The following is a 24,789-nucleotide window of genomic DNA, read 5'->3' as shown; positions in this document are numbered from 1 at the left end:
GGGGCCGTCTTGGAATTAATTCTGCCTCCCCAGGTGGAAGTAATTACACTCCCCTCCTGGGTCACGAGAAGAGTCTTCTGCGCCAATGGGAACTCGGTGCACGTGTCTCCTCCTTCCTGCCTTCATGCTGGGCACATGAAGTGCAGGCACCCAGTAGCCATTTTTTTAAAAATTTTTTAAATTTATTTATGATAGTCACACACAGAGAGAGAGAGAGGCAGAGGGAGAAGCAGGCTCCCTGCACCAGGAGCCCGACGTGGGATTCGATCCTGGGTCTCCAGGATCGCGCCCTGGGCCAAAGGCAGGCGCCAAACCGCTGCGCCACCCAGGGATCCCCCAGTAGCCATTTCTTAACTACTCTGTGTCCTTTCTTACTCAAATCATCTCAACTTTGGCCTGATTGCTGGTATTTTTCTCTTCAACTAAGTTAAGAGCAAAAGATGTTGGAAATAAGCAGGAGAGTGTAACAGCACAATCCATTATTGTTTCCATTTTGCAGGCTATTTTCAGGCAGTTTGATTTGCAAATTTCCATCCCTGTGAATTTTCTGGTTTGAGACTGCTCTGGAAAACATTAACAGGGAAGGACAGGTTGCAACAGTATCTCCCAGAGTTTAGCAGCTTTATTATTGCCAGCTTGGGACATGTGTGTGCCTGTGTGCATGTGTGTGTGTTCCATGTGAGTACACATCAATGTGCTTGCATGTTCCGTGTGTGGTGTTATGCATATGTGTATACACTGTGCAATGCGTATATTACTATGTATAGTATATGTGTGTGCACATGTGCATGCATGTGTATGCACTGTGTTGCTGTGTGCGTGTGTATTTGCTGTGTGCATGTGCGTGTATGCACTGTTGTGTTGCTGTGTGCATGGGTGTATGTACTGTTGTGTGCATATGTGCACATGTTCATGCATGAGTGTGCATGTGCATATGTGTGCATGCACCATGTTGCTGTGTGCTTTTATATTTGCTGTGTGTATTACCTGTATATATATGCACATGTGTGCATATATACAGTGTGCATGTATATATGCACTGTGTTGCTGTGTGCATTGAGCGTATGTGTGTGCATGTATGTGTGTGCACTGTGGTGGTGCTGTGTGCATGTGCATCTGTGCACATGCATATGTGTGCATGTATGCATGTGCATGTGTATATGCTCTGTGTTGCTCTGTGTGGGTATGTGGATGTTCATTTGTGTGCATGTGCACATGGATGTATATGCATGTGCATATGTGTGCATGCACTGTGTTGCTGTGTGCATGTGCAAGTGTGTGCATGCATGTGTGCATGTATGCCTGTGCACGCGTGTTTATGCACTATGTTGCTGTGTGCATGTATGCATGTGTGTGCACATGTATGCGTGTGTGTGCACTTGCATATGCCCTGGGTGTATCATCTCTCATGTACCACTTCCTCTTCCTGCAGTCTGCTGTGGAGTGTAGCGGCCTCCTGAGGACCCTCCACGGCCTGGAGCAGGTGCATTTGAGGCGATCTCTGGCTCTGCAACAGGAAGAAGACTTTGCCAAGGCACACAGGCAGCTGGCCATCTTCCAGAGAAATGAACTGCACAATATCTTCTTTACCCAGATAAAAAGTGCTGTTTGCCAAGGGGAACTGAAGCCAGAAGCTGCTAAAATGCTGCTGCAGGATTACTCTGACGTCCAGGTGAGGCCTCAGATCAGGCTGGCGGCAGCAGGAACCTAACTTTCCTGGGTGGTGCCAGTGAGTTCTCCTCTCCTGGAGTCTGTTCTCTCTTCCTCTCATTGTGGACCTGTGAGCTAAATACCTTTTCCTTCTGCCCTTGAAATGTGAAGTGTGAAGCACAGTCCTGGGATTCAAGTCAACTTGGATTTGAGTTCCAGTTCCCCCAGATGTCAGCTCTGTGAATGTAGGCAAACTGCCTGCCTTCCTGCAGCCCCAGGTTCCTCTCCTGTAAAATGGGTATAATAGAGCTGAGGCAAGGAAAGCCTGTGTTTGGCACGATATACCTTTAAGACACATTGCAATGAAAAATACGTGTGTGTGTGTGTGTGTGTGTGCATCAGCATATCCCTGGGGTGGGCATCTGCATCTGGATATGCCCCGGTGACTCTGTGTGTGTTCTTGTGTGTCAGCCCAAGTGTGAAGATTATTAATCCAAATGGAATAAATGTCGTTAATGACAGCCAAAAGTTTATCCGAGGCCATCACCATTGCTGTGGAATTTCTCAGCCCTGCATGGGGTACTTTATACGCACATGTGCACACCCAGAGTGAAATTGCTGGTGTGCAGACCTGCAGCAGACCTCTGGTCCTGGCATAGGCCTGGTGGGTGAAGGCTGTGAGGAGCAGGGCAGTGCCAGAGGAGACAAAGCGACCATCCCCAAAAGCCTCTTGCATGTGAGCCTTCCAGGGTGAGAGCGCAACTCTCGGGACGCCCCGAGCATGAAGAGGATAAGCCAGCCTTTCCCTTTTGCTCTAGGTTTTTCCTACTCAAACCTCAGTGAGAGTGAATAGAGTAAGAATCCTAATCTATCCCTAGTTAGGCATCCACACCGCAAGGTATCACGTAGGTATTGATGGATTTTGCAGTTTTTTCTCCTCATGATGGGCAGTGGCTGGCTCTCAACACCAGGCATGCGAGCTAGGAAGAACGTGGATTGTTAGTAATAATGGAGTCAAGAATGAGACTTCCGTGGGTGATAATGGTAGCCCGGCACAGGTGTCTTGGACTCTAGCTGCTGGAGTATTAGAAGATGTCAGCTGTGCGTCTCCTTATGTCATGGGTGCCAAGTCGGCCAGCAGTTCACATGGACTGTTTAGTGGAGAATACAAGTATTGCCTCTGTTCCTGTTGTATGGTTTCTGTTGCCAGTGAGTCAGGGACACACCATCATTCAGCCACATCTGACTGACCATTCCGCCTTTCACTGTCTAGACAGGGCACATTCCCAGGTGTCAAGAACTGGAGGTATCACAGCTTTGGTTGGAGAGAAAACTCTCTGTGGCATCACCTGTATCTTGTTGAACAGAGCATCGATCTTTTTGGTGACCCATTGCAGGGACGGTATTCTCACGGATGGGAGAAGACAGCAGAGCCAGTCAGTGGGATAATGCCACTTAGGCTAATGTTTTATTTACTGCTGCTCTAATTATTATGCCACTGGTTACAGCTGCACTTTGGAGCAGCTTACTATGATGTTAGCCACAGGCCCTGGAATTAGATTACTGAGTTCAAATCCCTGCTCGGCCGTCTACCAGCAGTGCAATGCGGACTCAGTTTCCTCATCTATGAAATGGGGATAACAGTACTGTCTCTCTAGACTAAGTTAAATAAGGTGAGAAACACTCTGAGCCCAGTGCCAGGCCCAGAGAATACACCCAGGGTAAGGTAAGTTATTACTGTCTTGTGTTTGGTTGGGTTTTGTCATCTAGTCGTCTGTCCCTTCCACAAGTGTGAAAGTTCTGGGGGTCAGGGCTGATGGCTGATTTATCCCAGAATGTCACCACCTGTGCTGGTGCTGTGTTTTGAGAACCCCATGGGCAAAGGCTGAGCAGCTGCGTGAAGTTTGCATCCCCTTTCCTAGGGCAGTAAAGTTCTTTGAACAACTCCTCACTCTCTAGGTCTAGAATCCACTTTTCCAAGCTCTCATTTCTTATTAGTATATAATTTTCTTCTAAGCCTTTGTTAAGGGTAGGCCTGTTTGGGTGCTAATCCTCGTGCTTCTGTGCCTATGCGTTTTCTTTAGGAAGGAAATGTATTATTTTATATGTCTAAAAAGAATATTCTCTAAATTGTAATTAGGCATATTTTCTTGATTTTTTTTAAACAGGAGAAATTAGAAGAGCTGATGGATTTTTTCCAGGCTAGTAAGAGATACCATCTAAGTAAAAGGTTTGGCCACAGGGAGTACTTGGTTCAGAACATGCAATCATCAGAGATCCGTGTACAAGGCCTTCTGAGTGCCGCTGATGCTCAGCTGACCCTGTTCATCCAGAAACATGAGAGGTAAGACCCAAAAGCCATCCCCGATGGTGCACATGAACCACCTTGCCCCACTGTCCTCATCAGAGACCATCTATTACCATTCGGTCAGTGAGTGCACTGGTCACTCCTTACTTTCTCCTTAAGAAGAATTCTCTAGGGGCGCCTGGGTGGCTCAGTTAGTTAAGCGTCTGCCTTCAGCTCAGGTCATGATCAGGGGGGAGTCTGCTTCTCCCTCTCCCTCTGCTGCTCCCCCTGCTTGTGCTCACTCACTCTCTCTCTGTCAAATAAATAAAATCTTTCCTAAAAAAAGAAGAATTCTCTAGTTGTAAGCACCCTTTGCGTTTGCAGAATCTTAAAAACATATGTAATAGTTGAGACAGCCATCCATTGAACCTTCCATGTGCCCATCATTCAACCTCAATGGCCAATCCTGATGTCACTCGACATCCTCACCCGGAGTGATTTTAAAGCAAATAGCCAGCGTTATACTGAGAGATCAGTGGTGAGGCTTAGGTGAGCTGTGTAATGAGAGAGCCCGCTTCTCCTTGAGCTTGGCCACTCTGCTGGCTCTTTTATTCACCTTGGGAGTGAAGCTTAAATACACCGACTCTTGACTTGCATTGTCCATGGTTTTTCTCTGCAGCCCCAGGGTACCACGTGGGTGGTGGTGATGCAGGTTGGCATCAGGGCAGCCTCCGCCCCTCTAAGACATTTCTTCCCAGATTGTCTTGGAGGCACTTAATTGCAGACAATGACATTTATTCTTTTCAGTTATGAGAAGCTCTTAAATAAATAGATGCATGACTCCAACGTTGTCTTTCCCAGGACAGTCTGTGGTTTTGTGAGTTGATTGTGCTACCTTGGTAATTTTATTAGGACTCTGCGGCTCTCTTGCCCTATTTAATGAGGATTCTGTGAGGTGCAAATTATGTGAACGCTTGCTACCCAAAGATGCTAATGAATTTGTCACTGCAGTTGCTTTGACATTCCTGATTAATTTTCACTCAAGTGAAAGAAACAGTTCCTTGACTTGAATTGAAGCACCCGACAGCTGGTTGTACTGTTGTGAGCAGTTACCAGGGATGTGTGGTTTACTTCTCATTTTTAAATTCTATTTTTAAAAGTTAGTACAGGGATACCTGGGGGCTCAGTCGGTTAAGCATCCGACTCTTGATTTCAGCCCAAATTGTGATCTTGGGGCTGTGAGATCAAGTCCTATGTCAGGCTCTGTGCTCAGCTCAGAATCTGCTTGAGATTCTCTCCCTTTCCCCCTCAGACCCCTCCCCGCCCCTCTACCCACCCATGTGCTCGCTCTCTCTCAAATAAATACTTTAAAAAATCAAATAAATTAGGAGTTGGCACAGACTTATATTTCTAAAGCACATATCCACCATTCATTCATTTACTTATTCATTCCTTCAAGAAGCTTCTGCGGACATTTACTCTGTGCCGAGCAGGGGGCCCATCCAGCCCCTCGATACAGACAGACTGGGAATAGCAGTGGTAATCGTGCTAATACCAGACTGTGTCAGTCAGGATTGTCCAGAAAAACAACCAAAAAGGTAGAGAGGAGGGATTGGCGCAGGTAATTACAGAGGCTTAGGACTCCCACCACCTGCCATGTGCATAATAGAGACTCTGGGAAGCCAACAGTATCATTCGGTCTCAGGCCAAAGGCTTGAGAACCAGGGGATCCCAGTCCGAGAGCAGGAGAAGGTGAGATGAGACAAGAAAAAGGAAAACCTTTTGTTCTATTTGGGCCCCTACTGGATTACCTGGTGCCTGGTCCCCACTGAGGAGGATGGTCTGCTTTACCGAATCCCCCTGATTCAAGTGCTCACCTCTCCTGGGAATACCCTCTCAGGCACACACACCAGACACAGTGTTTAATGTGGGTACCCTGTGGCTAGCCAGCTTAACGTGAGGGATGAACCCTACACAGTATTTCCTGCACTTACTTCTTGGATTTTGACAAACCCATCACCAGGAATTCCAAACCCATCTCCTCTTGGCAAGCCACACCTGGAGCGCCACTTTTTCCCAAAACTCTTGCCCAGTCTGCCCAAACAGGCAGCTTCGGACAATCTTTCTGTGCATGTCTGGAGTGACGCCGACACCCCCACTTACTGTGTTCAGGGAATGTCTTAGCTGCCCGTTCTGCTCCTGCTCCTTCAGGGGAAAGACTTTCTGACCAGACCAAAGGAATAGAGAGCTGAATGTCCAGCCGCAGCAGCCATCGGGCTGAGGGAGGGTTTGGAGAGTGTGTCAACGCCCCCATGTCTCTCCTAGAGCAGGGTATCTGGATGAAGAGCAGATGGAGGCGCTGCTGGAGCGCGCTCGGATGGAAGTCTTTTCCATCAAACAGAAGCTGGACAATGACTTAAAGCAGGAGAAGAAGAAGCTGCACCAAAAATTAATCCTTAAGAGAAGACGAGAGATGCTGCAAAAAGTATGTAAGCCATTGTGCCGTCAATGCTTTTGGTGATCATCCTGAGCCACCACCGGGCGCCTGGCACCACTGGGACTCTCCCTAGGAGAGCTGGGATCCAGAGCGGTGCTGGGCAGCGTCATCCCAAGCCACATATGGAGAGTGGCAGAGGTTGCTAGAACACACCCTCCAGAAGGTTCTGTGGGTCCTGTCTGGCCTCGGCAAAGCAGCAAGTGGTGGTGCGCTGGTCCGGTCTGTCTGCGCTGGGAGCGAGGGGGAGGTGGGAGTGTAGAATGACCACAGGGGGAACCCTGATGCCCACAGAGGGCCTACTCATCCCTGCAGCCAGTGTCTCATTTATCCTTACGTTAACCTCATGAGGTCACTATTACTGTTTTCTCCTTTCTTTGTTTTGTTTTGTTGAAGACACTGAAGTTTAGAGAGATTATGTGTGTCAGTTCGAGCTGACTGAGGGCTTCTGAAGAACAGATTTATCTGCCATAGCTCAGGAGGCTGGAAGCCAGAGGTCAGGGTGCCAGCATGGTGGGCTCCGTGAGGACCCTATTCTGGGCTGCAGACGGCCGGCTCCCAGCCATGTCCACACATGGTAGAAGGGGTGAGGGAGCTCTGTGGGGGCCTCCTTTGTAAGGGCACTAATCCCATGTACAAGGGCTCCCTCTTATAACCCAGACACCCCCTCCCCAAAGGCCCCACATCCTGATGCCATCACATCAGGCGTTAGATTTCAAGGTGTGAACCCTGGGAGGGATGCCAATATTCATATTGCGGTGTTAAGCAGTATGGCCATTGGCCAAATATCTAGGAAGTGGTAGACATGGGGTTGAGCCCAAGCCCATGTGACTTCAATCCCTAACCCCCTCTGCTATTTGCCCACCTTGGAAGAGGCTAGACCAACAGGGAGATATGAACATGCATGCTCACGGGCTCACTTCACCCATAAACTGAGTCCTGAAGAACCGATCTGCTCTGATGTGTAGGAGGCTGGGATGGGTGTCACAGGTGGCAGAGAGGCATCTTGTTCAAAGGGAAGTGCTCTCGCAAGAGTCCACTGCTATGCTGGGTGACACCGAGGCCTTGACCAGCTAGAACGGATGAGGGGGGCGGGGGCTGGAGGGAGCTGGTCCGAGGGGGCCCATCATGCCAGGCTGAGGGTTCAGTGGGGGATGGTAAAGGGTCTTCAGGAAGAGAGGGATACAATCAGAGGTGGGATCTAGGAAGCCCATTTAGAAGCAGCCTGTAGGGTAGAGATGGAGGTGCAAACCCATGGGGGTTTGCATGGGAGGCCCTAGTGCTTGGGGTGTGGGACCTGACCAGAGCGTCAGCACTGCCCTGAACATGGCAGGACAGGTCCAGAGGATTTCTGGGGTGTATGCACTGATACCTCGTATTGTCTGGCCCCATTCCAGATGGAGGGAAAGGGATGCATATTCACATTTTAATTTGATCCCTAGAAACTCTGCTTTTTATGATTAAGTTTTGATCCCAACATAAAGCCAGGATTCTCACCTTGACCACTGACCACCCAATCCTTGACCATCACCTTGTCCATCTCCCCCAGCTAAAGGATGACATCAGTGGGGCCCAAGGCCACCTTTCTCTCATGATCTGGCCTGATTCAAGGTTAGGATCTAGAAGGATGGGTGAACGGCAGAGACTCTAGCAGTCCTCTGTGAATATTGTTTCTTGCTCTTGCTTCTGATCAGTCTGTGAGTAGCACAGATGTAGGATGTAGCTCCACAGAGGCGGAGGTTTCCACCGTCTCCCTGGCACGGAGGACAACTGGTAGGTGCCTGATAAATGGTGCTAGAATGGTGACACTCTTTGGCCACCTGGACCATCCCATGTCCTCACAGAACAGAACAGAGACTGTCTGCAAATGTTATGATAAATACCAGCGCGATGGACATCTTTATGCGTGTCCACATTTCCTCCTCTGCCTGTGTTCTCTCCCCATATCTTAACCTGCCTGGCCTGAGGTGTGACCTTCCTCTTGGGTCTCACTGGATCTCCTTCCTGAAAGGCCTCCTCTGACCTCCTCATTTAAATTGTCTGTCACAGATCTCAGGATGTTTTTTCCCCTTATAAGCTCATAAGCCCCAGGTCCTTGGTGCCCAGGACACAGAATAATTGCAGACATTCATTGACATGAACGCTGTACTGGGCCCTCCTCTCACAGCTACACACATGCTAAATGACTCATGCAATCCTCACAGCTGCTCTGTGGGGTAGATCCTATCATCGGCCCCGTTTTATGGATGAGGGCTAGATGTTCCTCATCTTGTCCACGGAGGAGCCAGGGCTGGAACCCAGTGGTCTGTTCTTGGGCTTTTCCTGCCCAATAAATGTGTGTTCAATACACATTCAACAAATGGAGCCCTCGCTATATTTTGGGTTATTTTCTTTCTTTTCTTTTCTTTTCTTTTCTTTTCTTTTCTTTTCTTTTCTTTTCTTTTCTTTTCTTTTCTTTTCTTTTCTCTTTTTTCTTGAGAAAGCAAGTGTGAGCAGACAGGGGGTGGGCAGAGGGAGAGAGAGCATCCCAAGCAGACTCCTCGCTAAGCAGGAAGCCCAACATGGGGCTGGAGCTCACGACCCTGAGATCATGACCTGAGCCGAAATCAAGAGATGGTGCGCGCTCCACTGGCTGAGCCCCCCAGCAGCCCTATTTTGGGTTACTTTCTTAAGGATAGTTTTCTGAGTGTGAGGTGGTTGGGAGAAGACTGCTAGCACTCTGCCTCCGCCGCAGGTTTCCATGGGGTTTCCCAGAGGCCTGTGCATGCAGAGGCTGTCCCCACTGACTTGTCCTCTCTGAAACCCCTCAGCACAAGGAACAGAGGAAGGAGCAGCTGTCCCTTGGGGAGGCCCTCCGAGCCGCCGAGGACGCCAGCCAGTACCTGGGCCAGTGGGGGCACCTGCTAGCGGAGCATGGCGCCGCGCTGGAGGAGCTGCAGGAGCGTCTGGACCAGGCCGCCCTGGACGACCTCAGGACCCTGACCCTCTCGCTGTCCGAGAAGGCCACGGAGGAGCTGCGGCGCCTGCAGAACTCGGGGATGACCCAGGAGTTGCTCAAGCGCAGTGTGCCCTGGCTCTTCCTGCAGCAGATCCTGGAGGAGCACAGCCGGGAGCTGGCAGCCCGGGCCCGGCAGCTAGAGGCTGAGGAGAGGGACAGGGACCAGGAAGGCGTCCAGAGCGTGCGGCAGAGACTGAAGGACGATGCTCTGGAGGTCTCCACAGAGGAGCAGGCTGAGCTGAGACGCTGGGAGCACCTGATCTTCACGTGAGCACCCTGCGTGTGCCCTAACGCTCCCCTGCCTGCCCCGAGGGAGGGTCCTGGCCTCGCCTGTGGGGACGGCAGGCACTGCACCAGCGGAGGTTGATGGCAGTTCCTTAGCTCCATGAACTCACAGCCCAGGGGAGGGGGTCACCTAGGGTCACTGTGAGCAGCCAGGGCTGGTGGGAGGCAGGCTTTGTAGCAAGAAGACAGGGAGGGGCCCTGGGTCCCACGGGAGGATGTGACTGGTGGGGAGCTGGGACCTGCTGCTCCTACATCAGCAGAAACTGCATCTGGTCCCCGCCATCAGAAGTTCGGCCGATGAGGGGCCTTATCCCTGGGAGCAGAGTGGGGAGGAGAACTAGCAGTGAGGCCATTCCGAGCCCACGCAGCTGTCAGCACCATGTGATGTTGGGCCATAGTGTGAGGCCTTACCCTTGCCCTCTCTTCACTGGCCCCTTCCCTCATTCACTGATCTGGTGCTTAGGCTCATTGTTTCTTTTTTGATTAGAGAACCACGTAATGACATCTGTCTCTGAGTAGGCTGTGGGGGCCACAGCTGGCTAACTGTCCTGGTGTTGTGACAAGGAAACATTGGATAAATGGCACAGCTACTGTTTTTAAAGACAGAGGGGTGGGGCGTCTGGGTGGCTCAGTGGTTGAGCATCTGCCTTTGGCTCAGGATGTGATCCCGGGATCCTGGGATCAAGTCCCACATCAGGTTTCCTGAAGGGAGCCTGCTTCTCCCTCTGCCTGTGTCTCTCTGACTCTCTCTCTCTGTGTCTATCATGAATATAAATAAATAAAATCTTAAAGAAAAAACGATAGAAGGGTGCTGTGGAAGCAGTGAGGCGCAGCTGAAGTCACATGCCAGAGCTCCACAGCCCTGCCCTTCCTGGCAGCATTTGTCAGCTCTTGTGTGGATGAGATTGGTGTGGCCCAAATGGTATAACAGACCGACAAAGCTTTTGGCAGTCAGTTGAGGCTGGCTGATCAGATTGGAAGCTGAAGGAGCTCCAAACAGGGCTAGTATGGGGGCTCTAGGGAGGAGTGAGATGTGGCCAGTATTGACCAGAACTCCTAGATTTGAATCCCAGTGTCACCGCCGACTGTCCGAGTATAGGAGAGTTACTTAACTTTTGAGCCTCATGTGTCTTGCTTTAAATGACAGAACTAAATCATTTAGGGTGCTTCTAGCATCACGCCATACTATCAGGTTGGTGGCAGGTGAATAAAATATTTTATAAGAAGGGGTCAAGGGGTAAGTGCTTCTAGTCTTGATTCAGTGGCTTGGTGATTCCATCAAGGAACCAGTCCTGACGGTCTTTCTGCTTCAGTATCCTCAGTGTGGCCCCTTGGTGTTTGGGCTCATCCCCTCATGGTTTTAGGATGGCTGCTGTGGCTCCAGGTATCACACTCATCATCTCTTTTTTTTTTTTTTTTTTTTCATCATCTCTTTTTAACATCTGAGGCATCACCTCATCTGATACCATTGGTTGGGACTAAACCACAGGCCCCTGCATAAACTATTCACCAGCAAGGAGAACGAAGGACCATGACTGTCCAGACCAGAGGGCTGTACACTTTGTAAATGAAGTGCAGATAAGTGTAATCTCTGAGAGCTACAGGGTTTCTCTTGAAACTACTCAGCTCTGCCATGGTAGTGAGAAAGCAGCTATAGACGGTCTATAAACTAATGAACTTGACTGTGTTCCAATAAAACTTTATTAACAAAAACAGGCCGGGGACTGGATTTGGCCTGTAGGCCATAGTTTGCCAATTCCTGCCTTATACCAGTTGTGGCATCCCCCGGGACTGTGAGGGATGGTCCTGTCCCCAACATTGTCAGAGGGCAACCCCTCTACACAAGCACTGAGCTACTAGGAGTAAGGAAGTAGCTCTGGGTTAGGTCGTCGGCCATGTCTAACAAGATGCCACCTTTGCAGCATTGATGAGGGAGTGCATGAGTTAATATATTTAAATTTTTAACATGACCCTTGATATGGTTCGTAAGTAGTAGCTGCTGCCATCACCGCCATCATTCCTGTGCTGGAGAGCTCAGATGATCAGAAGGAGAGCAGACACCTAAGGAGGTGATCATGACAAAGGAAGCACAGGCAGGTCACCGTACCGGGTACAGCGGAGGGTCCGGATCATTGCCGGGCTCCCAGGGACGTACACTGTGTGTGTGCCAGCCACCGACCTGGTGCTGGGAGCCAGAGATGAGCGGGCACAAGGCATTGGTGCTCTGCTGAAAGGGGGCAAGACCCAGGGAGGAGCAGCCTTGATAGGAGGTCCTGGTCCTTATCTGGGTGTGACATGGGGAGACCAGTGTGACTGGTGTGAAGGAACAAAGTTGAGAGCCGTTGCCAGTAACGCAGCGGAAGTAACCAATAACTACCATCTACTCAGTCTGTTTATTTAGAGCAGCTAAGTCACTGTGTCCTTCCAAGGACACGGTTGTACCCCTTTGGCAGTGGCAGAGAGCCTCTGCTCCCTTTCCCAAACAGACCTTCCAATCAGTATCCCTTAAAATTGCTTTTCCCTTCAACAAACCAACCAGCCAGCCAACCCAGAAATGTAAGCAAACAGACAGACCTGAACAACCCGTTCAAGCAAAGAAGCAAACAAAACAGAAGCCCATTTAGTATCCTGTTCTGGGTATAGACACCTTCACAGTTTAAGCTGAACCTTCGGCACAGCGTAATCCTGAACCAACCCAGAGCCCTGTTTCTTGGCACAGGTTGCATGGACAGGAGAGTGCAGGGGATGCTGGGGGACGGGGCAGGGGCAGCAGGAGGGGAGTGAGTCCTTTCCAGCCTATCCACCCAGCTGGTCCACCTCCCCTCTCTGCTGGGCCAGCACGCTGGGTGCCGGGCATCAGTGGTCCCTCCCACCTGCCCCCTTTGGGGACACCGGTGCCAGAGCCTCTTCCTGCCACACGCACCGTTCCTTGGCAGTGACCTCTGGTGGAATAGGAGCTGCCTGGCTTCAACCATTTCCTCTCCTCCTGCACAGGGCTCTTCCCGGGGACTGAGCTGGCCAACGGGGAGAACAGGTCCCCCTCTGTTTGCAGAGAGGGTGCCACCTCTGGGCTCTTTCTCATCTCTGTCTCTATGGCTCTGTCCTCGTTCACTTCCTGGTCTTTGTTACTGTTCGGTTTTCTTGAGCGCACAGGATGCATCTTCTCTCCGTAAAAATCAGATCCTTCATCACCACTTCTTATTCCCACGAATTGTTCTCAGCAGTAATGACTCGGCGCAACCCACATTCCACCAAAGTCTCTCTTTACACAACTTTGGATTGCTTCGAAGCGTGTGAATTAGACTTGACATTCCCATTACCAGATGGTCATTTTCTGCAACTCCATTTGGATCCGTTTTGCAAAGAATATTACCAGAGCTGCCGCGGATTTAGTCATTCACCGAGAAAAGAGAGCTCTCATCTTGCTATCAGAAAACTCTTTATGATTTTTCTAAGGGTTAAAGAGGCTCAGGCAACGATGCCCATGATGTACATCTGCTCGTATACTTTGCTGATTTGAGATTCCAAAAGGTTGCAGCCTTTATTTTTGAGGCATTAGGTAAAACTGGCTTTGCACAATAGTTTTGAAACACATTTTTAGAAGCTTTCCGACTTCAAGCAGGATGGAGTTGCTGTAAACCTGGTTGGGTAAAGTAGGAATTAATAGGGATGCATGTTTTTTTGCTAGAGAAAGCATGTCTTTGAGATTCTTTCCTGAACTCCTGCCTAGATTTTAAACTCCTTGGGGGCCAACACCCTGCCCATCTCCTGTGTTTCTGGCTTATCTGGTTGCCTGCCCAGCAGAAGATTGAGGCCAGACCACACAGGGCCCATCAGCTTGAAGATGGGCAGGAAGGATGACTCAGTCATTTCAGAGCGGCTCTCATGGGATTCCCCGTACCTGCAAACACAGGGGCAATGGTTCTCCAAGAGGTCAAGTACAAAGGAGCAGCTGCTGTTTGCTGAGGTTCTTTTAAAAGTATTGGTGGACCCCACATAGTGAGAAACCCAAGATGGGGTGTCAGGACATGGGCCTGGGGCCTTCAGACCATGTCTAGCTGGAGGTCCGTGTCAGCTGGAAGGTCCTATTCTATTTCCAGGGATGAACATTCTAGCTCAGCTCCAGTCCCACACTCCCATGTTGAGATTTGGGCGTGGCAGGGCTGGCCATGGCCTCCCATGGTCGTCCTGCAGGTATGTCTGCATTTAGAGCAGCCACAGGGCATATTTTATGCTGTTATTCTGGACATTGCCAGAATAACCAAGCAAATCTGTGTCTGTCTACAGAGAGTATTTGTAAGACGAACAAGTGAACAGACATGTGTGGCCCAAAGCAGGAGAGGGAGAGGAGGCTTGTCCCTGACTTGCTCTGCTCCTGGCTCCGGGCAGAACTTCTGTGCAGGGATCCCCAGCAGACGTCCCCTTACATCTCTCTGGACAGGTGGGACAGTGAGCCTGTGCCAGCCGCCCCCGTAGAGTGGGCTGTGGACCTTGTCAGAAAGGAAGAGTGGAAGGATCCTTCAGTCTCCTCATCTGTAAACTGAGGACTGAGTTGCAGAAAGGATTGGCAATGATGTAGGTAAATGCAATCTGTTTCCTGGGGCTGCCACCACAAAGTAGCACGAACAGGAAGGCTTCACACGACAGGAAAGTATTCTCGTGATGCTCTGGAGGCCCGAAGTCTGAAATCAAGGTGTCCACAGGGCCAGGCTCCCTCTGAAGACACTCAGACAGGATCTGTTCCTTGTCCCTCTTTTAGCTTCTGGGGCTGCCTCCAGCCTTGGCATCCATTAACTCCCTCACCCCACACTGTGCCTCTCTGGTCCGGAGCCCTTCCCCTGTGTCTGGGTCTGTCTTTGCTCCTGATGAGTTGGATTAAGGGCTCATCCTACTCCATTATGATCTCATCTTATCTTACTTTCACATCAGCAAAGACCCTGTTTCCAAATAAGATCACATTCCACAGGTACTGGGTGTTAGGACTTGATGGCTCTCAGGGGACACAGGTCAGCCTTTACCGATAAATCGTTTGGCTCATGCCCAGGGTGGAATGGGTTTTCTCTGAGCGATGGCTGTCAGTCATGATCCGTTAAGACCCAGTGCCAGGCCCCCCGGCTCCTTGTCCTCCTGAGCTGAGTTGGGCATCTCTCCTCCAGGCCACTGGCCCTTACATGGTGTGCTGCTGGGCAGGCTCAGTATATGATGCTTTGTTTGCATGTCTGTGTCTAAAGCAAACACGGGCTCTCTCCCAGGTCAGGGCAGCTGGGAGGCCTCTTGCCTGCCCACAGACCCCCTCACAGCCCTGCTTCATCCAGCTGCAACTTTTTTTTTTAAAGACTTTATTTATTTATTCATGAGAGACACAGAGAAAGAGGCAGAAACATAGGCAGAGGGAGAAGAAGGCTCCATGCAGGGAGCTCGATGTGGGACTCGATCCTGGGAGTCCAGGGTCATGCCCTGAGCCGAAGGCAGACACTTAACTGCTGAGCCACCCAGGCGTCCCTCCAGCTGCAACTTTGCTCCAGCATGGTGGTGCGTCCCTTGCAGGATACGTTAGGTGCTCAGGGGATTCCTGTGGAATCATGGTTAAAGACATGATGGGTTTTTCCAGATGTAGATTTAATGAATGGAGTTTGCTCTTTGAATTCCCAGTTTCTCCACCCCCAGCACCCCCTGCCCACCACCCGTTTCCTCTTTTTATTTTTCATCTTATTTATTTTTTTTAAAAGATTTTTATTTATTTACTCATGAGAGACACAGAGAGAAGGCAGAGACATAGGCAGAAGCGGGCTCCTTTCAGGGAGCCTGATGTGGGACTCAATCCCAGAACTCTGGGATCACACCCTGAGCCCAAGGCAGACGTTCAACTGCTGAGCCACCCAGGTGTCCCATCATTTTCATTTTTTAATTTTATTTATTTGAAAGAGAAAGTATGAGTTGGGAGAAGGGGCAGAGGGAGAGGGAGAAGCAGACTCCCTGCTGACCTGGAAGCCCAATGTGGGGCTTGGTCCCAGGACCCCAGGATCATGATTTGAGCTGAAAGCAGATGCTTAACCTACTGAGCCACCTAGGCACCCCTTTTTAAATTAAAAAAATTTTTTTAATTTAAATTTAATTTAGTTAACATAGTGCGTTATTAGTTTCAGAAGTAGAAGTCAGGGATTCATCAATTGCATATAACACCCAGTGCTCATCACATCACGTGCCCTCCTTCATGCCCATCACCCAGTTATCCCATCCCCTACCCACCTCCCCTCCAGGGACTCTTAGTGTGTTCCCAGAGTTAAGAGTCTCTTATAGTTTGTCTCCCTCTCTTTCTTGTTTGTCCAGGAAGCTCTGCTCCTCGGCCTTCTCCCTGTCTGAAGAGGAGCTGCTCAGGATGAGGCAGGAAGTTCATGGCTGCTTTGCTCAGATGGACAGGAGCTTGGCTCTGCCCAAAATCCGGGCCCGAGTCCTGCTGCAACAGTTTCAGACTGCCTGGCGAGAAGCAGAGTTCCTGAGGCTGGACCAGGCCCTGGCTGCCCCTGGGCTGCAGGTAAGAAGGGCGTCCCGGCCGCTACTGATTGTAGACATGGGCATTTCCCCGCCCCTGACGCTGTGGGCTCTGGCCCTGCCGCCCACCCTGGGCTCCTCTCTTCTCACTCTGCTCTGCAGCCAGCTACTCTTGGAACTGCCAAGCTTGTCCTAACCCCCTGCCCAGCCCAGACCCCCCCTGCCCAGGCCCTGCACTTCAGCCGCTCCCAGCTCACACCTGCACCCTCCTCCTGGGCCTGGCCCCAGGCAGATGAGCACCACCTGGCCTGAGAGGTCTCTTTCCCTCCTGCTCCCTCAGCCACGCCCAGTGACTGAGTCTGGATACAGAAGCCTGGGCCCTTCTGTAAGTAGTACGAGGAGGATGCTCACCTCAATTCAGGTGGGTCAGGAAAGGGAACCTCTCACACTGGGCCTTGTAGCATGAGGATGGACAGCTGTTTTTTTTTTTTTTTTTTTTTGAGTACCTATCAGGTGCCTGAGAGGCAGAACACTCTTGGGTGCCGTGTTTGCTCCGGAGCCCCCCATGGAGCAGTCAAGGCTAGACTTACCTGAGCGCCCCCTCCCCAGCCCTGCATGGCCCTTTTCCCTTCCTCACCGGGTTCCCTCACTCCCCACGTGTTGCTCCGAGCTCCTCTCTTAGGAGACCATGTGCACCCCATCCCCATCTCTGCTTCTGCCTCTGGGGCACCCGACCTAAGACAAGGTCTTTGGAACTTGCCATTTCTTCTACCAGGAACACACTTCTCCCCCAGAACATCCAGGGCCATCTTTATGGCCTATTCGAGGCTTCACTTAACTGACCCCTGCATAGGTCTACCCTGAGCACCCGTCCAGAAGACCCCCTCCCCAGTCTTTCATCACGAGGCTGTGGTCCATGTCTTCACGTGATTGGTCACTGAAATGTCCTGGTTGCTTCACCTGCTTACACTCTGTGTCCCCACTGCAGACAAGCTCCCTGACCCCAGCACCTAGAAAGTACCTGGCACATAGTAGGTGGGCAGTATGCTTGACAGAGCCAGCCAGCCACCAAATGCCAAATGTATGCAAAGTATCGGGCTTCTCTGGAAGTGATGTTCTGTTACGCATCCGAAGCACGTAAGCTGACGTGATCTCGTGCACGTTCACAGCAGTGTCAGGAGCGAGGTTTCTGTGCTAGTTTTACAGAAGAGAAACCAACCAGCACAGGAAAAGCGAACGGATGAGGCAGGCAGGGGACAGGAGAATTGGGCTTGGGGCTGGTATTTTCTGACTTTCCACCCACTGCTTTTCCGTTAGGGGAAGAAAAAAAAATTCAGACGTCTTCTTACTGAATAAAAAACAGCGTGATGCAGAAACAACTTAGAAGCTTTTATCTTTTTTCACATTAAAAAAAAGTTTTTTTTTTTTTTCTATTTCTGTTCTTAGAAGAGTGCAGGATTTATAAGATGATGGTAGTTAGAGAGTAAGGGACAAAGTAGCAAAGTTTTTGTTTTGTTTTGTTTTTAAGTTTTGGAACATGAATAAAGATATTTCCGTCAAAGTGAACTGAGGTGTGTTTCCCCTGCTTTTGAGCTGACTGAGGGACAATCCTGGCAGGAATTAAGTTTCCAATTCCAGGGGCACCTGGGTGGCTCAGCTGGTTGAGTGTCTGCCTTCAGCTCAGGTCATGATATTGGGGCCCCGGGATCGAATCCTGCATGGGGCTGCCTGGGTAGTGGGGAGCCTGCTTCTCCCTCTCCCTCTGCCACTTTCCTGCTTGCATGTGTGCATGTGCTCTCTCTCTCTATATATATATCAGATAAATACAATTTTTTTAAAAAAAGTATCTGATTCTAACATCGTTCAAGGTGCTCTGTTTGGAAATAGACTTGGCCCTGCACTCTGCCTCAGAGGGGGAGATACACCTGCCTCCAGCATGAAATGTACTCGCTTGATACCCTGCAGAAGAGGGGTGCATGGGTGGCTCGGGGGTGATATTAGGGTCCTGGGATCAATCTCTGCATTGGGCTCCCTACTCAGTGGGGAGTGTCTGCTTCTCCCTCTCCCTCTGCCTGTCCCCTGCTCAGTCTCTCTCTCTCTCTCTCTCTCTCTCTCTCTCTCAACACACACAAATAAAAACAAAATACCCTGCAGAAGAAACACATGGCTGGGCGGACAGGGGTTGGTATCTGTGGTTGGCTGAGCCTGGCTCCCTTCCCAGGGACCATCCCAGGAAAGCAGAGGTGCAGGTGATGGTGGAGCCTGCTGGCACCAGCAGGGAGAGCCGCTCCATGTAGCTTCATTAGGACGGGGACCTCTTCTGTCAAGTGCCGGCTCCAAGAGGCTGATGGATGGAAGCCCCACAGCTGGGAGGAGGACTGGAGCTGGCCGTGCTGTCTGACTGCAAAGCTTTGGCTCTGCAAGCCGGAGTCCTCCTTCTGCCTTTGGTGGACTGAAGGTCCATGACTTGAGCTTGCTCAGGAAAGCAGACCCCTAACCCCCTCTGTCCACCTAAGACCACCGTGCAGCTCTGGGGGCTGCGGGATGTCCTCTCGGCTCTGGGAGACATGGGGGCTGTGCAAACCTGCCCTGTGTTCTCTTGCCCCTCTAGCAACAGTCCAAGGCGAGAAAGCCGCGCTCCAAGAGTAAAAACAAGATAGACCTTTTGAGGAAGTGCATCGAAGATAAAATTCAGCTCTTTGAGGAACAGGCCCCTGAAGACCTGGTTGAAAAGGTCAGTCCCTCTGCTTCATTTGTTCTCATTGCCCACACAGCAGTGACGCCACCCCATTCCCAGGGTGCATAGTCCCCGGGGACCGTGACTGCCCATCTCCGTCAGGGATCCTGCAGCCTGAACCCACTGTGCCCCTCAGGGCTCTCCATCGATCCTGCATGCAACCCTCCCCACCCCCGTACTTCCCCTCCTGAGCTGGGGATCGTCCTGCAGGACCCACATCCTACCCCACCTGTGCTGCCCTTGGGGCCACCACCTCTGTGCCTGGCTCTGCCCTGCGGTGTTCACACTCACTGCACTTCACATTGCTGTGGGCACCCGCGTGAACACAGTGTCATCCGTGTTCTTCCCCCTTGACACTGTGTTACTTCTGCCTGGGTGCCTGCTGTGTAGAAGAGAGAGATGCAGAGGAGGGTGGCCGCCTGGGGGCCAGGTGGGGTGTTTTCTCCCACATATGCCGGTTTGTGACCCAAATCCCTCAGACTTTAGGGGGATCTTGGGATTGGTGTTAGCAGAGATAACGGGCATCCCAAGCCACAGCCAGGGACACGGTGCAGGTTCAGGGGGAGCCCAGAGAGGGACACCTGGGTGGCTCAGCCTTTGGCTCAGGTCATGATCCCAGATTCCTGGGATCCAGTCCCCGCATCAGGCTCCCAGTGGGGAGCCTGCTTGTCCCTCTGCCTATGTCTCTGCCTTTCTCTTTGTCTTTCTTATGAATAAATAAATGAAATATTTATAAAAAAAGAAAAAAAAAAGGAACCCAGAGAATTGGCAGCCCCGTGAAAAGGCTGCTTCACTGGAATGCAGGGTGTCCCAAGGGAGGAACAGCCATCTGTGGTGGAAGGGGCTCACATGCCAGGCTGCGAAGGCCAGCTGAGTCTCGCGGGTCCCATCAATGAAGGAGTGGGACAGGCTGAATGGCTGGGTGACAGTGAGTGGTGACAGATGACATCCTATCCCCACGGCTCCCTGAGCCATGCTCAGCAGCCCCTCCTGCCCCGAGTTCACCTCTGTCATTTCCGTGGGAGACGTGCATTTGTCCTGAGCACGAGCTGGACCCTTCACAAGGGTGGAAGGCCAGCCCTCCGCTCAGCTCTGGAGGAAGCATTGGCATTTTCAGGGGCGGTGTACGTTTCATTGTTGTGCTGTGCACTGATTTAAGAACGTCACTCCCCTCTTAAGATGTAACAGCACTTTATTAAGAATAGTGCTCATTTATTTTGTTTGCTTTGGAGTCAGCCTGTGGCTTCAGGCACCTGGTTCAGTACTTTATACACACATATATATTACATACGTGTAACAGGCACATGGCACATATATCACATATATATTTTATAGTTGGATAACTAAGAGCTGAAGCAGTCTGAGAGTCAGGTTCCTCACACATGTTCATGCCCTTTGTCATCACATATCCTGTAAAAGGCATCTTACTCCTGTCCCTATGTTAGAGAAAGAGTCTGAAGCACAAAGAAGTAGCTCTGGAGTCACACCAGGCCGTCAGTCTCTCCTGCAATCCAGGTGCTCAGACCCTCCCAATTGCCCTAGAAAGTAGGAGCGACCAACGTCCCTAATTTTACAGATGTGGAAACTGAGCCCTGAGAGCTTAATAAATGTCCCCAGGCTCCTGCAGCCAGGTGGCCATGGCTCCAGCACCTGAACCCGAAGGCTCTCCCTCTGCTCCTCGTCGCCAGGCTGCCTCTGCATCTCCAGTGCCCTGTTCGGGAGTGAGGGAATGTTCTCCCTGAATGTGGTTATCTCTCGTGATCGTGCCACGTGGGACACACAGGTGTTGGCTCCCACATTGATAAAATGAGGATTGTGACAATGGTAACCCACTGGTGGCAGGGCTTTTGAGCTTTGAATGGGCTACCATGCTAGCGGCTCCGTGTGTCTGCGCCAGAACCCAGAGAAAGGGAGACAAGAGGCATTTGTCAGCTCTAACCTTTTAATGACAGGCCATCCTCACAACTGGCTATCTCACTGTGGCAAGTGCCGATAGAATACACACTCTCAAGTCAACGGCTTTGATGTGCCTCCCAAAATCGATCCATTGCGTCTCTTAGCATCTGAGCTGCAGTTGTTCAGATTTTTCATTTGCAGGGTAATTGCAGAGAGAAATGACAGCCCTGGGTTTGTGTGCCAGTGGCTGAGAGTGATGTGATCACGTTCCAGGATTTGGAAGTCCCTAGAGGCTCGTGTAGCTAGAGAGAGGGACTGGGTCAGAGACCCACGGCAGAGCCTCCCATCTCGCTGGCAGTGTGGTGTCCCCAGAGGGACTCTGGCTCCAGTGCTGGGGCTGCCAGGCATACTGGAGGCACCTATGGGGTGCCTCCTTTCTTTACTAGAAGGCACCAGTGATCCCTGCCACCCTCAACTCCGGGTTGATATGTGCCTCATGTGGACTGTTCCATCTGAAGAGGTCGGGAAAATTTCCCAAAGCCACACCGTCCGTATATACTAGAGCCTGGGATGGAAGGAGGCATGTCTGCCTCCATCACCCATGTCCTTCTGCCACGACGTTGTGATCCAGCAAGCTGGGACAATGAGAAGGCTCAGCCTCCCGAGGTGGCTCTCTGGTGCCCTTCCCACATCCTGTCGCCTTTCTTTGACTTATTCCCTTGCCTTTATTGTCCTTCTCCTGTCTTCCTGTCTCCTTCCACTTCCTCCTTTAAGGAATGGTTTTTTTGGACTATCTTCTCTGAGCCAGGCCCTGGTCTCTGTTTCTGCTCATGAGATGGTCACAGTTTCAGATGAGCAGCCACTTTGCACATCAGCCATTTGGAAGTTCACCTCCTGCTTTCAGATGGAAAATCCACCTGGCTGATCCGAGCTCCACCTTGGATGAATGGCTCTGTGACTTACTCACAGAGTCATGTGACTGATTCAGGGAGACCGACAGACAAGGGTGGGCTTCCTGCCTGACCTCTTTCTCTGTAGAGCTGAGAGGTGAATGGAGTGAGGCATCTGCTCTGGTCCCTGGCAGCTGCCTGAGGGGCTGGGGTGTGCCGGTGATCAGAAATAGGACATTCAGCCAGGGACAGCCAGGCCTTCTGGTGGGCTCACTGTAAGCTCTCAGAAGCATCGTTTTACTCCTGGGAGACTCTGGAGGGCATCCACATTTAGAAGTTAAATTCCTAAATAAATTTCTGTTGTGACTGCTTGAAATTTACAGATTCACTTGAAAATTATCATTCCATCCCCCCAAAAGCAGAATGTCTCTTTATTTGGAATAGCTGTTTCCATAAGTAGGGTGACCATAGATCTCAATTTGCTTGGGATAGTCCCAGCATCTCTCCCATTAGCTCCTTTTCACTCTAGACTTGGTGATAAACCACAGGGTCACCTTATACATAAGATATTTCTCTCTCTGGTGATTCCTAGATACACTGTAGGTTTTCTTGCAGTTGTGAATGGTAACCTATTTTCATTATGTTTTTGACTTGTTACTGGTGTAAAGCAATGTTATGAGTTTTTATTTATAAGTCTTTCCAGACTGTCTTATTCTATCCCTGGAGCCAGACATCTGGGTCCAAGTCCTAATTGTGCCTCTTGCCAGCTGTGTGACATTGACCAAGCTTCTTAACTGTTTTGTGCCCTGGTGTGGGCATCCTTCAAATGTGGATAATAGAAGCACCCGACATTTAGGATTGTTGTGAGGATTCGTCTGTTGGGTTTTTTTCTTTTCTACATAGTCATCATATCCACAGACAATTGTTTTGTTCTCTTCCAAGCCACTGCCTCATTTCTGTTTCTTAGCACTGTTTCCATGTCTTTATCTGCTGGATCCATCATCTCTCTCATTTCCACAGATGGATTGCTCTCTGGGCTGTGGACCCTATTTTCCTGCTTCTTTGTGTGCATGGTAATTTTTGATCAGGTGCTGGGCATTGAAGGATTTATATCCTGGGTACTGGATTTTGTTGTGTTTTCTTTAATAGGATAGGAGTTTGGACAGGAGGTTAAATTGTCTGGGATTAACTTTACCCTTCTGAGATATGCCTTTAAGTTTTGTTAGGTTAGATCAAGAGCTGCCTTTAGTTGAGGGCTAATGTATCCCTATTGCTGAGGCCTATGTACTTTGTTCCCAATGGCTAATGAGGACACTGACACTTCCCAGCTCTGTGTGAGCTCCAACAATCTTTCTGCCTATGATTTTTGGTGGTTCTTGTCCTGGTCTGGCATAGTTTTTTTTGTTTTTTGTTTTTTGTTTTTAAATCCAAGCATGCCTGGCACTTAGCCAAATCCATGAGGACACCCCATAGCCCTTTGAAATGCTGTCTCTGTCTCTGTCTCTGCAGCTCCCTCCTCCTTGGGGCCCTGCCCCCACACAATCTAGACGCAGTGGCCTCCCAAACTGACTTGACCTTTTGCACCTGCTGGGCTTCCCCTGGGTCCTCATCCAATGTCACATCGTAAGAGCTGCATTCAAGCAGAAAACTGGGGCGGCTGTGGGGTCACAGTTTTGTTTTGTTTTGTTTTGTTTTGTGGAGTAGGTAGTTCTTTCTTAACGAGATAAATTACTTTCCAATTCTGGTCACTATGTCCCCCGGAACATGCCTCGTCCTACGAACCTTGAGCTCCCTGGCAGAGCCGGCACCGTGTGAGGGCCCAGGGCCAGGGCCTAGGGCAGGGAGGCCATCTTCCTTGTGGGCAGAGCTGGAGCAACGACAATCTCGTCTGAATCCTCCGAGCTGCTGTCATCCACTTGTGGAGGCCCCATGGACTGTGGTTGCTGTTGCAGTCCTAAGGGAGAGGATGGCCCAGAGCAGGGCTGCAGGGAGGCTGGCTTCCCTGGCCCCCACGGCCCCAGCACTTCATCCTCTGCTGCTGGCCCCTCCACAGTCTCCCCACTGCTCACGTCACTGTCCTCCTGGCCAGGAGAAGCAGGGCAGGGTGGCACGGGCAGCTGGCGGGCAGGTGCCAAAGCGGGTCTCCTCCTCCTGGAAGCTGCAGGGGCAGCTCTCTGACTGGCGGCACTGTGTCTGACCCATGCCAAGTGTGCCCGGAGGACGGACTGTCTATTTCTGAGAAATAGACGGACGGTCTATTTCCTTTTTCAGGTAGCCCAGTCCTACTCTGCCTCTTGGTTGAAGAGTAAATCTTCTCCCAGTTCTTCCATCATGGCCAGAAGTAGAAATTTTTTATCTATTTTTTTGTCATGGATTTTGAATTTTAACTTATCCTTTTAGAAAACTTTTTTGGTTACTGGTTTCTAATTTTGTTATATTTTAGAGAATAAAGTAAGTGTGTATGATAATGATGTTTGGGAATTTATTGTGGCTTACCTGTTGTTTTTACACCAGGTCTGTTTTGAAAGATATTTCATCTGTCCTCAGAAAGGCTATTTTTGTTAGGTATAGAGAAGGGAGCCCTAGGAGGCAGCTAGGAGCCAGGGGATGGGAAGCCTGGAGGCTGTACTGAGGAGCTCAGCTGTTGGGGAAAGATTGGTAAGATTTAGGAACTTTGTAGAGAATGTTTTGAGGGATGTATTCATTTTTCGTTCTATAAGGAAGTCTCTATTGGCTGCTCTTCCTTCCCTGATGTCTGCTCTCTGTAGCTGTAGGGGATGTAGGCTTTGTCTTAATCTGATCTGCTCTTTTCCTTCTGCCTGTGAGGGTGAGGTAGAAGCTAGGGTTGTAGTCCTCACCCCTAAGAAATGGCTTGATTTTTGTGAACTGGAGGGCCCTGAGGCTAGACACCTCAGCAAGCAAAGGGTCCAGCATGGGCTTGACAGCCAGAGTTGCCTTACAAGGGTCAGTTATGTCAATCACACTATCCTCTCCTGGAGGACAGCCTAGGAGGGCTGCTCAGAGGTGGTGCCTGTTTGATGAAGGGACATTTGGGCTTCT

At 50.5% G+C, this 24,789-nt stretch overlaps 1 protein-coding gene across 4 annotated transcripts in view; it reads left to right on the top strand.

Annotated features, from left to right (window-relative positions):
• Window positions 1-24,789, top strand: part of EVC2 (EvC ciliary complex subunit 2) — a 126,213-nt gene that overhangs the window by 75,831 nt on the left and 25,593 nt on the right. For 3 of the 4 annotated variants that reach the window (XM_077878644.1, XM_077878636.1, XM_077878664.1), the window contains exons 11-16: window positions 1,433-1,672; window positions 3,819-3,994; window positions 6,263-6,422; window positions 9,242-9,696; window positions 16,045-16,249; window positions 18,818-18,940. In XM_077878644.1, the coding sequence (XP_077734770.1) occupies window positions 1,433-1,672; window positions 3,819-3,994; window positions 6,263-6,422; window positions 9,242-9,696; window positions 16,045-16,249; window positions 18,818-18,940 (1,359 nt within the window). The remainder of the gene's footprint in view (window positions 1-1,432; window positions 1,673-3,818; window positions 3,995-6,262; window positions 6,423-9,241; window positions 9,697-16,044; window positions 16,250-18,817; window positions 18,941-24,789) is intronic. The other variant, XM_077878655.1, reaches the window with a different exon arrangement.

This window comes from Canis aureus, chromosome 2, assembly GCF_053574225.1.
Source record: "Canis aureus isolate CA01 chromosome 2, VMU_Caureus_v.1.0, whole genome shotgun sequence".
NCBI classification, from domain to species: Eukaryota; Metazoa; Chordata; class Mammalia; order Carnivora; family Canidae; genus Canis; species Canis aureus.
Note: the sequence above shows the minus strand (reverse complement) of the source record. Positions and strands in the feature narration are given on the sequence as shown.